The sequence below is a fragment of the Odocoileus virginianus genome, chromosome 3, assembly GCF_023699985.2.
Source record: "Odocoileus virginianus isolate 20LAN1187 ecotype Illinois chromosome 3, Ovbor_1.2, whole genome shotgun sequence".
Lineage (NCBI taxonomy): Eukaryota > Metazoa > Chordata > Mammalia > Artiodactyla > Cervidae > Odocoileus > Odocoileus virginianus.
Window position 1 is genome coordinate 55915595 of NC_069676.1, and position 16287 is coordinate 55931881.

Sequence of the window (16287 nt, forward strand, 5' to 3'; positions counted from 1 at the left end):
GGATCAGTTCAGTTCAGTTGCTCAGTCATGTCCGACTCTTTGCAACCCCATGGACTACAGCATGCCAGGCCTCTCTGTCCATCACCAACTCCCAGAGTCCACCCAAACCCATGTCCATCGAGTCAGTGATGCCATCCAACCATCTAATCCTCTGTCGTCCCCTTTCTCCTGCCCTCAATTTTTCTCAGCATCAGGGTCTTTTAATGAGTCAGCTCTTAGCATCAGGTGGCCAAAGTATTGGAGTTTCAGCCTCAACATCAGTCTTTCCAATGAACACCCAGAACAGATCTCCTTTATGATGGACAGGTTGGAACTCCCTTGGACTCTCGAAAGTCTTCTCCAACATCACAGTTCAAAAGCATCAGTTCTTCGGCACTCAGCTTTCTTTATAGTCCAACTCTCACATTCATACATGACCACTGGAATAACCATAGCCTTGACTAGATGGTGGATATATTTCATTAAATTTTTGTACATACACATAGAATGTACAACACCAAGAGTGAACCCTAAAGTAAACTATGAACTTTGGGTGAGTCAATGTAGGTTTGTCCTTGATTTAGAAAAAAAAGAAAGAAAGAAGAGATAACATCTGGTGAATGATGTTGGTAAGTGGGAAACTTTGCATGTATGGCGCAGGGAGTATATGGGAAATCTGTATCTCCCCCTCAATTTTATGGTAAACTTATAATTGCTGTAAAAAACAAAGTTTTAAAAATTAATGCAGTATGCATATATGAAATTAAGTCACTATTCTGTACCATTTTTCTATGTCTGCTCTTATGTTTTTACCACATTTTTTTTCCTAATCACTATATCTTCATAGTAGGTGTTAAATCTGCATATGTGGATCCCCAAACTTTTAAAGATTGTTTTGACTACACAAGGTCCCTTGAATGCCAACGTGAATTTTAGTATCAGATTGTCAATTTCAGCAAAAAGGGCAAAGGGAACACCTGTTTCCAGTGAATTTTAAGGTTCTTTCTTCCTTGTGAAGAAATCTGGAGATGACACTGGGAGATTAAGAGAGTGAGAATTTATTTAAACAAGAACACATTACCAGAGGGAGAGCAGGCAAGCACGTGAGACACTGCTACCCTGGGTTTCCTTAGCAAGTCAGTTATGGGAGGCATACAAATGAATGGGCGGAAAATTAACTTGGGAAGGAGGAGTTTGGGAGTCTTGGTCCCTGACTTTCATCCCAGCTCCATTTTCCCTCAGGGAAGAGGGTTTTTGTCCTTTTTTAGCTTAGATCACAAGTGTCATTGTGTTGGTGCATGATGAGTCCTTCTTATCTGTAAGGCTAATTTTATTGAAATGAGAGCAAAATGAGCAACAGGTTACATTCTAAAGCAGGAGATTCCTATCTTTCTTAATCTGCTTTCAGGACACGTTCACCTAAAATGTGTGATTTTCTGTCAATGTGAGGGTGCCTTCTTTTCTTTGTCTGCCCATGAACCCCTTCTGTTTACAAGATGCAAATTTTCCTTCTATGTGTTACCTGCCCACATTTCTCTGGTCAAACCTAGCTACCTGCCTGCCGTAACACCCTGAACATTTTTGCAGTGAATATACAGATTGCTTTAGCCATTACTGCTCTCTGAACAATGGTAAGTTTTTCAAACTATGAACATGGGCTTTGTTTACATTACTTTAGGTCTTCTGTAATTTCTTTCAGCAATATTTTTTGATACATTGAACAGGTGTTTCATTTCCTTGTTTTTTCCTTGTGAAGCAATACTAAATAATTTAGCCATCTAACATTACCTTCACTGATTAATTTAAAAACACTTGAAGCCTGCTGAGATTCCTAGGCAGTCTCTCCTGCTCTTAATCTTTGCCAACAAATATGAATTAAATGGGTATAAAGAGCTACCCCACGACTTCACCTCTAGGCTTCAGTTTAGTCTTCTCTAAAATGTCCTGTCCTGGAAGCTCAGGTCTGCCACAGGCTTCACTGATGGTATCTGTGTACAGAATTCAAAGAGGAAGTATAAGCACGATATCCATTTCACCATAGTAAAGGAACACTTTCTGTACATGTCAAATGCGGGCTCTTCAAATTGAAAAATAAAATATTCCCTGCCATACCAGTAAACAAAGGAAGTCACAGTCATTGGTGATTACAGCTACCACTGACGGTGAGCTGGTGAGCCCTGAGGAAACTCAGGAAGGAAACAAGGAATATCTGACATCTAGCAGCCATCAGACCGTAGCCACTCCCATGGGTGAGTCCTGAGGAACTCTGTGAAAACATAGGATACTGGCCCCAGACTGCTGGCATGTATACCAAAGGAATGATTTCAGTGAGCCCAAACTCCGCATCTTCCCATACATAGAAAAGTGTCAAATTCCTTACACTGAGATATCTAAATTTCTTTTACTAACAGTATATTTTTGTTCCTATTACCTTCCCTTGGTTGCAAAACTCTTATATATCCTAGCTCCCCCTGCACCTCCTTGGAGCTGTTTTCTCATTGCTACTTGAGAAGCTGCCTCCTGGGCTTGAAGTCCTCAACTATGTCCACCGAATAAAACATAACCCTAAACTTTTACATTGTGCATAATTTTTAATTCAACAAATTGAATTGGTATGAAAATCACCTGTCTCAAAATTTCTTTTTAAAAACCCTAGATTTCTTCGCTGCAAGAAGTAGGAGGAAGAATTCAGGTGATGATATCCACCCAATACAAAACAAGTGCAGAGAGTTTAAATGTTTTATCCTCATTTATCACAAATATATAAAATAGATACTATAATTCTCATATTTACAATAAGAAAACTGTGGGTTAAGCAGTTTGAATATTGAGTCCAGGTGACTCACTGATAGATGGGATTTGTACTTGGATCCTTCTTCTGCCAATGCTCTTCCACTAAGTAGACTATAGGAGCTAATTAAGAAAACATAACAATGAAAAATTCTCTGAATAAAAAAAAAAACCTCCAATATCTCAAAAAATATCCCCAAACATCTCTGATGTAAAATCAAATTTTACCATATAACTTAAAATATTGTTTCATTTAGTCTCAACTTCACTCCCCACCCTTCACTCTCTCCTGCTCCAAAAAGTAAGTTCTGGATAGCTAATGCACAGTGTAGTGATTATAGTCAACAGTACTCTGTTATAAACTTCATTGCTCTTACTACAAAGAACAAACTAGAATTAATTACCATGACAAAGGTATTACATAAGACTATACTTGTAATCATAATAAAATAAACAATCAAATCAATACACTGTACATCCTAAATTTATGCCATGTTGTATGTCAATTATCTCAATTTAAAATACTGTTCCACCATCCAGGTATACTCTTCCAGTAATTGATTCACAATTCTGATTGCAAGATGGTGAATGCATTATTTTTACCATTTCCCAGGTAATTGTAATATGCCAACAGTTTTGAAAATGTTTGAGAGCTTATGCCCTTAATTATCTAATTACCATTCCCAGACTCTTCTCTTTCCTGCTTGATTCTCTTTACTTTGTTCAACTCACATGCCTGGAGAGCTTTTGCCTCTCTTCTCTATCTTAGGATCTCTAACTCTTCCCCATATTTCTGGGTACATGAGATCAAGTTGTCCCCAAGCCTCCTACTGAGGAAGATTAATGGAGGGTTACTTGTGAAGCATCTCTCCCGACCTACTTTACAGCTTCCAGTGAGGACACAGAATAGCTCTGTGTCTTATTGTCCTGGGCCATCAATCTTACCCCATCAAACTCCTCACCAGTGGAACAATAAAAGAGACTGAGCTGCAAGGAGATGGCTGAGGAGGCAGGTGAACAGGCCAGCCACAGTCTCCAGAGCTGCTGACATCACTCTCCATTATCTCGCTGTCAGGTAGGCCAGGTGGGGAATCTAGGAAGGTGTGGGCACCCTGGCATGTACCATTCCCAGGAGGGCTGCTCCAGGTTAGTCTTTCCAGAAATAACTGTTTCTATTTCCTGAGGAAAATAACTGAGACACAATGTGTTTTGGTACTACATGCAACCAGGCTGGCTGACAGAAAAGCTGAGAGAGTAATCAGTTATTTCCATTTTGTTAACAGACTTATTTTCCTGGGCTCTCTTAAATGTCTCTGGGGAAGCCTTCCAATGATGACACTTTATTTTATTGAATTGTAGGTTTGAGGGAAAGGTAAAATGAATAGTCATCTAGGAGGTGGGAGTAATTTCTGTAGAAATAAGAAGCTTTCTAGAACCTGATTCTGGAGTCTATCTACCTAATGTGTCATGCACCATTGTTGCAAACACTTTTTAAGGTATCTTCCACAGACTTGATAACATGTCCTTCTTCTCATCATGGATCAAAGCTATTTTCATCATTGGTTTGGCATTTCCTCTTTATTATGGTAAGTAAAATTTTTAATCCTAGATGAAGCAGTTCACACATCATAGAAAATTCAGGAAACAACTACCATCATTTAGGAAGGGAGGAGCTTGATGCCCTGGGTGTGTAATACTTAAACTGGCAAAATGAAATGGGATATGTTACAAATATATTTTTAAAAATTACATCAGATTGGTTTTTATTTCCCACTTTGAAAGGTGGAGACAAAGAGGGTGTTTAGAATGAGCAGTAGAATTTAGTGCTTTGTTCATTTAGGACTAAAGATATCTATCTAACTTCCCCCTCTCTTGGAGGTCAGATTTCATGGTTGGTAAATGCAGAGTGTGGGGAGTAATACTGTCCTCTAGACCCAGTATCCCTCGACAATCCAACTCCTTGTTTGCCAGCTCCAAGTGTATTAAGGACAAGGTTTTGTGTAAGGAGAGAACTAATTGATCCCTCTACTGACAACTTATCTTTCTTAAAGCAAAGGCAGCCCATCAATTTCAGACTAGAGTAGCTTAAAGTTATTAAAGTGATTCATGAACCTCAAGCTGAGTACAAAGGAATTAAATGGTCATTTACTACTTCACATTAAGTGATTTCATACAAGCATATTACATGGCACTAAGCAAGACGTTGTTTTCTCTGACTAGAGTGTCTCACATATAAATATGGGGAAAAAGGGATCTCCACAGAAGTGTTTGGTGATTATTAAGCCGTACTTCATTTTTAAAGATTGAGATGAATTTAGAATTGTTTCCAGGCTTCAAGTTATTTTTTGAAATTATTTTGATACTGCCACAAAAGCCTCACCTCATTATGGGAGGGGTTTGGGGTAGGCAACTTGCATAATATTTTACTATTAAAAGATGTGGGTACTTCCCAATAAAGACAGTGTTTTCCTCTCTTCATTTTCTTCTTTTTAATTTTCTTTTTTTGTGTTGGTTGCAGAAACTGCTTTTGTATCTTCTGGAGAAATTCGCAAAAGGGCAAGTTCATAGTACTTAATTTGGAAATTAAAATTTTTTAAATTATTTTTATATTTTAAATTTTAACAGAAAATTTCACCAGAAAAAGTAAAACATAATAACCCTTCAAAAAGTAACATAAAGTGTCATTATTACACTAAGTTCAAAAAATAGAACCTTACCAGACATATTAAATCATTTGTATTTTTATACAAGGTAAAATTACCACATCATTCAAAATTTTACTATTAGGCAGACAGACATCTGAAAAGGGTGTTTAAAGTAAGAATTTTTCCCCTCACAAACAAGAAGCTTAAGAAAAATAACTTTTCACTGAAAGGAATGAAAACTAATCATTTTTACACAGAGTCAAATATTACATAGAGGTGAAGAAAATCAATTATACTTCTAAACATCTAAATAAATAAAGGCAATTAAAGATGCTTAAAGAGCAGGTCATGTAAGAATACCCACATTATTGTTTAATTATGTATATTAACTACAGAGTCATCATTCACCCAATTACATATATACATATATGGTTAAACACACATTTACAAATAATCATACATACGAATACATACATATATGGTGACAATCTGAAATTATAAGATTACCTAGTAATGAAACTATTGAGAAAAACAGTAGACTCACAATACATTCACTTTTATCATTTCTTGTGCTATGAGATAATGAGGAAAATCTCACTCAGGTATGAGAAGAAATAGGGGCAGAGTGGCTAAATTATTAAAATGTATCCAGCTATTCGAATGCTTTTAAAACATAACACTGGGGTTGTAAAAACATATCAATATATTTTTATGTCTAAACAGGCTGTTGATACTTGATGTTTATATTTAACCTCAATATAGAAAATATTTATTCTATTTTGATGCATACAATGTTGTATGAAGAATAAGGAATATTTTATTCAAAAAGTTCATTATCTGAAAAATTTGATGTTGTCTCTTTGTTTATCAGCCAGAATGTAACGTGTATAAGGATCAATTACACTTTTGCACAAAAGAAAAAGATCCAGTCTGTGCAACGAATGGCCAAACATACTCCAATAAATGCCATTTCTGCAGTAAAAAGCTGTAAGAACACAAGACTAAATATTGGTTCTCCCAAAATAATGAAGAAACAACCAGAAAATACTAGGAACATCCATGTTTCTGATAGCCAAGGCACAGTATACACAGAGAGTAACTGTTTTATCTCTGTGAAAGCCACAGAAACATGCCGGTACCTTTTCCTGAAGTCATATTCTTAAAAGTAGTTTTATTTGACCTCCAAGTATATTCCTGCTAGATATGATCCACATGCATAAATCATTACATTAACTGGATTTTATTGCTATGACTTACTACTGGCAGTCTGCTTACCAATGCAATGTAATTCGTAACTCCAGAGGCTGAACGATAACCTCAAGATGTAGCTCCAAACAACAGGGAGCATAACTGAGCAAGAAACTACTTACTTCATCAGTTCTAATGAGGTGGATGAACCTAGAACCAATTACACAGAGTGAAGTGAGGTAGAAAGAGAAAGATAAATACTGTATTCTAACACATACATACGGAATCTAGAAAAATGGTACTGAAGAATTTATTTACAGGGCAACAATGGAGAAACAGACATAGAGAATAGACTTATGGACATGGGGAGAGGGGAGGAGAGGGTGAGATGTATGAAAGAGTAACATGGAAACTTACATTACCATATGCAAAATAGATAACCAATGGGAATTTGCTGTATGGCTCAGGAAACTCAAGCAGGGGCTCTGTATCAACCAGGAGGGGTGGGATGGGAGGGAGATGGGAGGGAGTTTCTAAAGGGAGGGCATATATGTATACCTATGACTGATTCATGCTTGAGGTTTGACAGAAAACAGCAAAATTCTGTAAAGCAATTATCCTTCAATAAAAAATAAATAGATTTTTTTAAAAAAGAAACACTACTGACTTCAGAAATCTGAATCCATCACAATTTATGTCAAAAAGAAACTCCCATTATGTCACGAAGAACCATCCAGGGGATGGTCCATTTTGTCCCCTGAACTCCATGACAGGACTCCAAACTTTCTTCAGAGAGCAGGGCAGTCTAGAACACTTCCACCCAATGTCCCTTCCTGCCTCCTTCCCTCTGACAGGGTTTTCGGTCTGAGGGTTCAGCCAGCCTTCCTACCTCCTGCCTCATTTTCTCTCACTGGTGTTTTGTCTCACTGAATCCCTAGATGGACTGTTACTTCTAGAGGACCAGGAAAACGATCTCTAATCCTCCTCCTTAGGTCTGGGAGGGTTCCCAGACCTCAAATGGGAGAGGTTGAGTCAGGAGGGAGCATGTAGGAAGAGTCAAGTAGCCCCAAGGGATCAGGAGGACCTGTGCAAGGGGGGGGGGGGGTCCCGTTGTGGAAGGGAGCATAGCCCTCCTGGCTCTCTCACAGTCAAATTCCCCTCATGGAGAAGCATTTAGTGCAATACTCAGACAATTTTAAATACTTTAATCTTTTTTTTTTCTCTTTTTCTTTCTTTACAGAGAAAACAAAGGAAAATTTGATTTTAGTCACTGGGGTCATTGTTGCTGACTCTGCCTCAACCACACATTCCTATGGCTTTTATTGCAATCCTATTTTGCCATGGATTCTACAACCAATCAGTCTTCACAATCAGGGCTTAAAGTTCCTAGATGAGTAGTAGTACACAAGATGTAGTACAAACTGTTGGAGAATTTTTCAACTCTAAGAGCCTGCCAGTGAAAGATTTCTATTTTCTATTTTTGATTATACAATGATGGTTGAAAAACCTATCTTAATTGTGTGTTCAGTAACAGAAAACCTAATGCAATTTGTAATCATGAATATTCCAGTCAATAAAATATTAAATACTATTATCTTTATTAAATTACCCTTTCTTTTTTTTTTTTTTTTTTGTTGGATTGGATTCAGTTCAGTTCAGTCGCTCAGTCATGTCTGACTCTTTGTGACCCCATGAACCGCAGGACGCCAGGCCTCTCTGTCCATCACCATCTCCCAGAGTTTACCCAAACTCATGTCCATTGAGTCGGTTATGCCATCCAACCATCTCATCCTCCGTCATCCCCGTCTCTTCCTGCCATCAATCTTTCCCAGCATCAGGGTCTTTTCAAATGAGTCAGCTCTTCACATCAGATGACCAAAGTATTGGAGTTTCAGCTTCAACATCAGTCCTTCCAATGAACACCCAGGACTGATCTTCAGGATGTACTGGCTGGATCTCCTGGCTGTCCAAAGGACTCTCAAGAGTCTCCTCCAACACCACAGTTCAAAAGCATCAATTATTTGGCACATAGCTTTCTTTATAGTCCAACTCTCATATCCATATATGGCTACTGGAAAAACCATAGCTTTGACTAGATGGACCTTTGTTGGCAAAGTAATGTCTCTGCTTTTTAATATGCTGTCTAGGTTGGTCATAACTTTTCTTCCAAGGAGTGAGTGTCTTTTAATTTCATCGCTGCAGTCACCATTTGCAGTAATTTTGGAGCCCAAGAAAATAAAGTCAGCCACTGTTTCCACTGTTTCCCCATCTATTTGCCGTGAAGTGATGGGACCTGATGCCATGATCTTAGTTTTCTGAATGTTGAGCTTTAAGCCAACTTTTCACTTTTCTTTTTCACTTTCATCAAGAGGTTCTTTAGCTCTTCTTCACTTTCTGCCATAAGAGTGGTGTTATCTTCATATCTGAGGTTATTGATATTTCTCCCAGCAATCTTGATTCCAGCTTGTGCTTCATCCAGACACACAGATACTTCTGGTAACTATAATTATAGAAATAGTCTCAAAGGTCAATAAATAATCCATTACTTGAAAGTTTATTAAAAAGTACAGACAACTGCACTTCTCTCTACCGTAAAGCTTCAAAAGCTCTAGAAGAAGAATCTGGGAACTTGATTTCTCACAAATACTCCATGTCAATCTTCTGATCAAAAATGTTAGCCAAAACAGACTTAAATTCTAAGACACAGGACATACCTGTAACTTAATGAATTGCAGAGACTATTCAAAGACATTGGATGATTTCTGAAGCTTGGGAGGAAAAAAAGTATGTTATTTTCTCTCTCATAAATCGTCAAGAGACAGTTCAGTGATCCTGGCAGGCCAGGCAACTCCGCTTTTACTGATCTAGGATATTCATTTGTAGTCCAAGTCTGATGCTCCTCTACTTCTCTTCACCTCTGAAAGAACAAGAAACTGAATGAAATTTGATTGGTCAAAAACTCAATTAAAGTTTGGTTTTAATGGCAGAAATACAGACTGCTAGGAAGCAAGTTTCAAGCTGCTATGTATGTGATATCAGATCTGCTCTTTCTTTCATTAAATATTTTCATCTCTAAGAGATAATCTATATGGGAATTACTTTCATTTACTTTCATTAGTATTAATTCTTAATGAAAATATCCATTAAAATGTACAAATATGGAGCCACATTATAAAAATGAATTCAACTACTTTTATGGTTTTTTTCATTATAGAATGCATATATAAAAACATTATTCAGTGAATGCTGGTAAATTCATGTATGTTTTCTTTTACCTGGACGTGAGGTATCTCCACACAGCTGGTCCAGGGAAGTGCAGCTACCGCTCTTGACCTTGGACGTGGGGTATCTCTTCAGGGCTGTTCCAGCGCCGCGCAGCCACCACTCCAAGGTCAGAAAAACCCCAGTAAGATGGTAGGCACTGGAACGGCTGTGAGGAGATACCCCATGTCCAAGGGCAAAAGAGAAGCCCCAGCAAGACAGCAGGAGCAGCGATTCGCATTTAGAATCAAGCCCTGTTCCTGTCAGAGCTGCTCAGAGGGTTCAAACAAACCTTGTGCACACCAGGACCCAGGGACCCCACAGAGACTGAGACAGAACTGTGTTTGAGCGTCTCCTGTGGAGGTGTGGGTGGGCAGTGCTCTGCCACAGGGACAGGGGCTCCGGGTGTGGGTATGACATAAGTCCTCTTGGAGGATGTCACCATTAACCCCACTATAGAGCTGCCAGAACTTACCTAGGACTGAGAAATAGACTCTTGGAGGGCACAACAGAACCTTGTGCACCAGGACCCAGGAAAAGGAACAGTGACCCCACAGGACACTTGCCTGTGGGTGTCAGGGAGTCTCCGGTGAAGGAGAGGGTTGGTGGTTGCCTGCTGCAGGGTTGGGGGCACAGACTGTAGGAGTACATGTGTGGGATCTCACCCCTCATCCAAGGTAAGGAGCAGCGGCTGCGCTTTGCTGGGCAGCCGTGAAGAGATACCCCACGTCCAAGGTAAGAGAAACCCAAGTAAGGCGGTAGGTGTTGTGAGAAGGCATCAGAGGGCAGACACACTGAAACCATAATCACAGAAAACTAGCCAATCTGATCACAGGACCACAGTCGTGTCTAACTCAGTGAAACTAAGCCATGCCATGTAGGGCCAACCAAGACGGTCGGGTCATGGTGGAGAGGTCTGACAGAATGTGGTCCACTGGAAAAGAGAATGGCAGACCACTCCAGTATTCTTGCCTTGAGAACCCCATGAACAGTATGAAAAGGCAAAATGATAGGATACTGAAAGAGGAACTCCCCAGGTCGGTAGGTGTCCAATATGCTACTGGAGATCAGTGAAGAAATAACTCCAGAAAGAATGAAGGGATGGAGCCAAAGCAAAAACAACACCCAGCTGTGGATGTGACTGGTGATAGGAGCTAGGTTCAATGCTGTAAAGAGCAGTAACGCATAGGAACCTGGAATGTTAGGTCCATGAATCAAGGCAAATTGAAAGTGGTCAAACAGGAGATGGCAAGAGTGATTGTTGACATTCTAGGAATCAGTGAACTAAAATGGACAGGAATGGGTGAATTTAACTCAGATGACCATTATATCTACTACTGTGGGCAGGAATCCCTTAGAAGAAATGGATAGCCATTATGGTCAACAAAAGAGTCTGAAATGCAGTACTTGGATGCAATCTCAAAAATGAGAGAATGATCTCTGTTCATTTCCAAGGCAAACCATTCAATATCACGGTAATCCAAATCTATGCCTCAACCAGTAAAGCTGAAGAAGCTGAACAGTTCTATGAAGACCTACAAGACCTTTCAGAATTAACACCCAAAAAAAGATGTTCTCTTCATTATAGGGGACAGGAATCCAAAAGTAGGAAGTCAAGAAACACCTGGAGTAACAGGCAAATTTGGTCTTGGAGTATGGAATGAAGCAGGGCAAAGGCTAATAGAGTTTTGCCAAGAGAATGCACTGGTCATAGCAAACACCCTCTTCCAACAACAAAAGAGAAGACTCTACACATGGACATCACCAGATGGTCAACACCGAAATCAGATTGATTGTATTCTTTTCAGCCAAAGATGGAAAAGCTCTATATAGTCAGCAAAAACAAGACTGGGAGCTGACTGGGGCTCAGATCATGAACTCCTTATTGCCAAATTCAGTCTTAAATTGAAGAAAGTAGGGAAAACCACTAGACCTTCAGGTATGACCTAAATCAAATCCCTTATGACTATACAGTGGAAGTGAGAAATAGATTTAAGGGACTAGATCTGATAGACAGAGTGCCTGATGAACAATGGATGGACGTTCGTGACATTGTACAGGAGACAGGGATCAAGACCATCCCCAAGGAGAAGAAATGCAAAAAAGCAAAAATTAATTAATTAATTATATTTCAAAAATCCCCAGTTTGGGAACAAAAATCCTGAATGGTGCTGCCAAAAAAAATAAAAAACTACAGAAGAGGGTCCCCGCTCAACTCCAGGATCAGGCCTGGCAGCCCTTCCTAGGGGCCTGGGGTGCTCAGGCCTGGCAGAGCCCAAAGGTGTCCCAGCACTTCCCCCAATCCCTGAGGCTGTGGCTGGCATTCAGCAAGCGCTTAAATGGGGCCACCCCAGAGCTTCCGGACACTGGGAGTGGCCATGAAACGGCCCCTGAACTCCCAGGAGCCCTGACCTGAAAGCATCAGCTCACCCTTGATCCCAGACTCAGAGGGGTCAGGTGGCCTCCCACCTGAGGCAAAGTTGGAAAACTCAGCAGTGGCCTCAGGACTGGAAAAGGTCAGTTTTCATTCCAATCCCAAAGAAAGGCAATGCCAAAGAATGCTCAAACTGCCACACAATTGTAGTCATCTGACACGCTAGCAAAGTAATGCTCAAAATTCTTCAAGCCAAGCTTCAGCAATATGTGAACCATGAACTTCCAGATGTTCAAGCTGGTTTTAGAAAAGGCAGAGGAACCAGAGATCAAATTGCCAACATCCGTTAGATCATCAAAAAAGCAACAGAGTTCCATAAAAACATCTATTTCTGCTTTATTGACTATGCCAAAGCCTTTGACTGTGTGGATCACAATAAACTGTGGAAAATTCTGAAAGAGATGGGAATACCAGACCACCTGACCTGCCTCTTGAGAAACCTGTATGCAGGTCAGGAAGCAAGTTAGAACTGGACATGGAACAACAGACTGGTTCCAAATAGGAAAAGGAGTACATCAAGGCTGTATATTGTCACCCAGCTCATTTAACTTATATGCAGATTACATCATGAAAAACTCTGGGCTGGATGAAGCACAAGCTGGAATCAAGATTGCCGGGAGAAATATCAATAACCTCAGATATGCAGATGACACCACCCTTATTGCAGAAAGTGAAAAACTACAGAGCCTCTTGATGAAAGTGAAAGAGGAGAGTGAAAAAGTAGGCTTAAAGCTCAACATTCAGAAAACTGAGATCATGGCATCTGGTCCTACCACCTCATGGCAAATAGATGGGGAAACTGTGTAAACAGTGTTAGACTTTACTTTCTTGGGCTGCAAAATCACTGCAGAGGGTGATTGCAGCCATGAGATTAAAAGACGCATACTCCTTGGAAGAAAAGATATGACCAACTTAGACAACATGTTAGAAAGGAGAGACATTACTTTGCCAACAAAGGTCCATCTGGTCAAAGCTATGGTTTTTCCATTGTTCATGCATGGATGTGAGAGTTGGACTATAAAGAAACCTGAGTGCCAAAGAATCAATGCTTTTGAACTGTGGTGTTGGAGAAGACTCTTGAGAGTCCCTTAGACTGCAAGGAGATCCAACCAGTCCATCCTAAAGGAGATCAGTCCTGGGTATTCATTGGAAGGACTGATATTGAAACTGGATACTCTGGCCACCTGATGTGAAAAACTGACTCATTGGAAAAAAATCCTTATGCTGGGAAAGATTGAGGGCAGGAGGAGAATGCGACAATGAAGGATAGATGGTTGGATGGCATCACCGACTCAATGGACATGAGTTTGAGTAAAATCTGAGAGTTGGTGATGGACAGGGAGGCCTGGCGTGCTGCAGTCCATGGGGTCACAAAGAGTCAGACATGACTGAGCAACTGAACTGAACTGAACTGATTCTTTTACTTAATAAATTGCTTTAAACAATTTAACTGAAGAATACTTGATTTATTATATTCTGTAAATTTCTGGTGTACAGTAAAGTGATTCTGTTATACATGTATATGTATGCACATATGCATATATACTTTCCCATATTCTTTTCTCCTAGGTTATTACACATATTAAGTATAGCTCCCTGTGCTATGTGTTAGTTGTGTACATGTTTATCCATTGTATATATGGTAACCTTTCCCTTCTCCAGGGGATCTTCACAACCCAGGAAATGAACCAGGTTCTCCTGCGTTGCAGGTGGATTCTTTATCAGCTGAGACATAAGGGAAGCCCATTGCATATATAGTATTTTTTATGTTATTCCTGAATTCCTAATTTACCCCTCTCTGCTCCTCCCCCCCCCCCACACACACACATCTTGTTGGTAACCAAAAGCTTGTTTTCTGTATCCTTCAGTCTATTTATATTTTGGGAATAAGTTCATTTGTATCACTTTTTTAGATTCACATATAAGTGATATCATATGCATTTGTCATTCTCTATCTGGCTTACTTCACTTAGTATGATAAATGAGCCCCATCAGCATTGCTGCAAATGGCATTTATTTCACTCCTTTATATGGCAGAGTAATTTTCCACTGCATGTTTATATGTGTGTGTGTGTTGTTACACAAATGTTATTGCCTGGAGATGTACCAATATTCACTTATACAACCAATTACCAGCTACTGACATTAAGCTTCTACAAAATTCCCATCAATAATGTGTAAAATTTATCCACCAATTGATAGACACTTGGATTGTTTCTACATTATGACTATTATGACTATTGTTACTATGATATTATTGAATAAGTCTTTTTTTTTTAAGATATTTGAAATACAACTTTATTCTGATTCTAAACGAAAAGGAATGGGAATGACAGTAAAAACAAGATTCAACCTCTCAATATTGTCATGTGACTATAGCAGTCTTATATTTGAAACTCAAGGAGGAAACAACTGTGTTCCAAAACACCTAAATGTGCAAGTCCAAAAAATGAAGGTAGTTTTTTTTAAACTGCCACATTCACTCCAGAGCCCATCCATCTCCTTCAGCATCCAAAGATTAAGCACATGTTCTGCTTAGCTATATAATAAAGTGGCAAACACGCTGCACCACTGACATCACAGGACAGTTGCCTATAAAACTAGACTTCTGACGCTGGGCCCCAGCTTCACTTTCTCACAGGTCATCATCTTCATCCTGGAGAGCAGTTGTCTGAGCAACCTCTAAATCGTGCTCATACTGTGCTGCCAAGGCTGGGTCCATGACCACCTCTGACGAGGCAAGAGCAGGCATGGTGACAAACTCCAAGTGAGGGTCTCCAATCAATTTTCTAGCAAGCCAGAGGAAGGGCTTTTCAAAGTTGTAGTTACTTTTGGCAGAAATGTCATAGTACTGAAGATTCTTCTTTCGGTGGAAGACAATTGACTTTGCCTTAACCTTTCTGTCCTTAATATCCACTTTGTTGCCACACAACACAATTGGGATATTCTCACACACTCGTACCAGATCTCTATGCCAGTTAGGCACATTCTTGTAAGTAACTCTTGATGTTACGTCAAACATTATAATGGCACACTGAGCTTGTATATAATAGCCATCTCTCAGTCCACCAAATTTCTCCTGACCAGCTGTATCCCATACATTGAACTTAATAGGTCCTCTGTTGGTATGGAATACAAGAGGATGGACCTCAACACCCAAGGTAGCTACATACTTCTTCTCAAATTCACCAGTCAGATGATGCTCCACGAATGTAGTTTTTTCAGTACCACCATCACCAACCAAAACAAGTTTGAACTGAACTTGGGGTTCTCCTTGGGCAGCCATCCCGATGTTACTTCCAGAAGCGTCTCCGCGCCCGTCTGACTCTGAATAAGTCTTTTTATAGACTTCTATTATCATTTCTTCTAGGTAAATTCCTAGGAATGGCAGGTATATGTTGAACTTTACAAGGAAATGCCAAATTATTTTCCAAAGTGGATGTACCTTTTTATATTCTCATCAACGATGTATGAGTATATTGGTCTCTCTATCCCAGAAATTCACATCCTGTGCCCTGACCCAGGCTTGCCCAAAGCTGACTGGTCCCGAGAGGCATCTGAGAACTTTAAAAACAGACCATTGCCCAGGCCTTGCCCACATACACTTGTTCCACAGTCTTGGTTATGGACTCCTACAAAGGTTTCTAGCTAATGTCAAGTACTGGTTGTAAAATTGTATAATAGTTTTACATGATGTAACCATTAGGGGAAACTGGTCAAACTGGATTTCTCTGATTATTTCTTACAATTGTAAATCTACAATTATCTCAAAGTAAAAAAGAAAGTAAAATAAAAAATATTTTTCAATTGACTATAATTCAATTCTGATATTGAAAGATATGAAAGGTCAAAGGTATATGTGTAACTATAGTTCACAAAACTCTTCTTGCTTAAATCTTCTTGTTCCTTTCCAGCTTAACTGCTTAGAAACCTTTCACATATCCTCTCTATCTTAAAATCTATAATACTTTTTTTTTAAACTGACTCTCT

The 16287-nt window shown here is 39.5% G+C and overlaps 2 protein-coding genes across 2 annotated transcripts; one reads left to right on the forward strand and one right to left on the reverse strand.

Moving 5' to 3' along the window:
* Positions 1–4288: 4288 nt before the first annotated feature.
* LOC110144799 (sperm-associated acrosin inhibitor-like) lies at positions 4289–7891 on the forward strand. Its single transcript, XM_020904881.1, has 4 exons — positions 4289–4355; positions 5288–5325; positions 6286–6401; positions 7843–7891. The coding sequence occupies exons 1-4, from the start codon at positions 4289–4291 to the stop codon at positions 7889–7891; spliced, it is 270 nt and encodes an 89-aa protein (XP_020760540.1).
* Positions 7892–14657: 6766 nt separating this feature from the next.
* On the reverse strand, positions 14658–15618 carry LOC110144798 (GTP-binding nuclear protein Ran-like). Its single transcript, XM_020904879.2, has one exon. It carries the CDS (start codon positions 15581–15583, stop codon positions 14933–14935), a length of 651 nt encoding a protein of 216 aa, XP_020760538.2. The 5' UTR covers positions 15584–15618; the 3' UTR covers positions 14658–14932.
* Positions 15619–16287: the final 669 nt, after the last annotated feature.

Coding starts and splice junctions, on each gene's coding strand:
- LOC110144799 (XM_020904881.1), top strand. CDS start 4,289: ATGTCCTTCTTCTCATCATGGATCAAAGCTATTTTCATCATTGGTTTG. Junction 4,356..5,287: donor GGCATTTCCTCTTTATTATG/GTAAGTAAAATT, acceptor TGTTGGTTGCAG/AAACTGCTTTTGTATCTTCT. Junction 6,402..7,842: donor CATTTCTGCAGTAAAAAGCT/GTAAGAACACAA, acceptor CTTTCTTTACAG/AGAAAACAAAGGAAAATTTG.
- LOC110144798 (XM_020904879.2), bottom strand. CDS start 15,583: ATGGCTGCCCAAGGAGAACCCCAAGTTCAGTTCAAACTTGTTTTGGTT.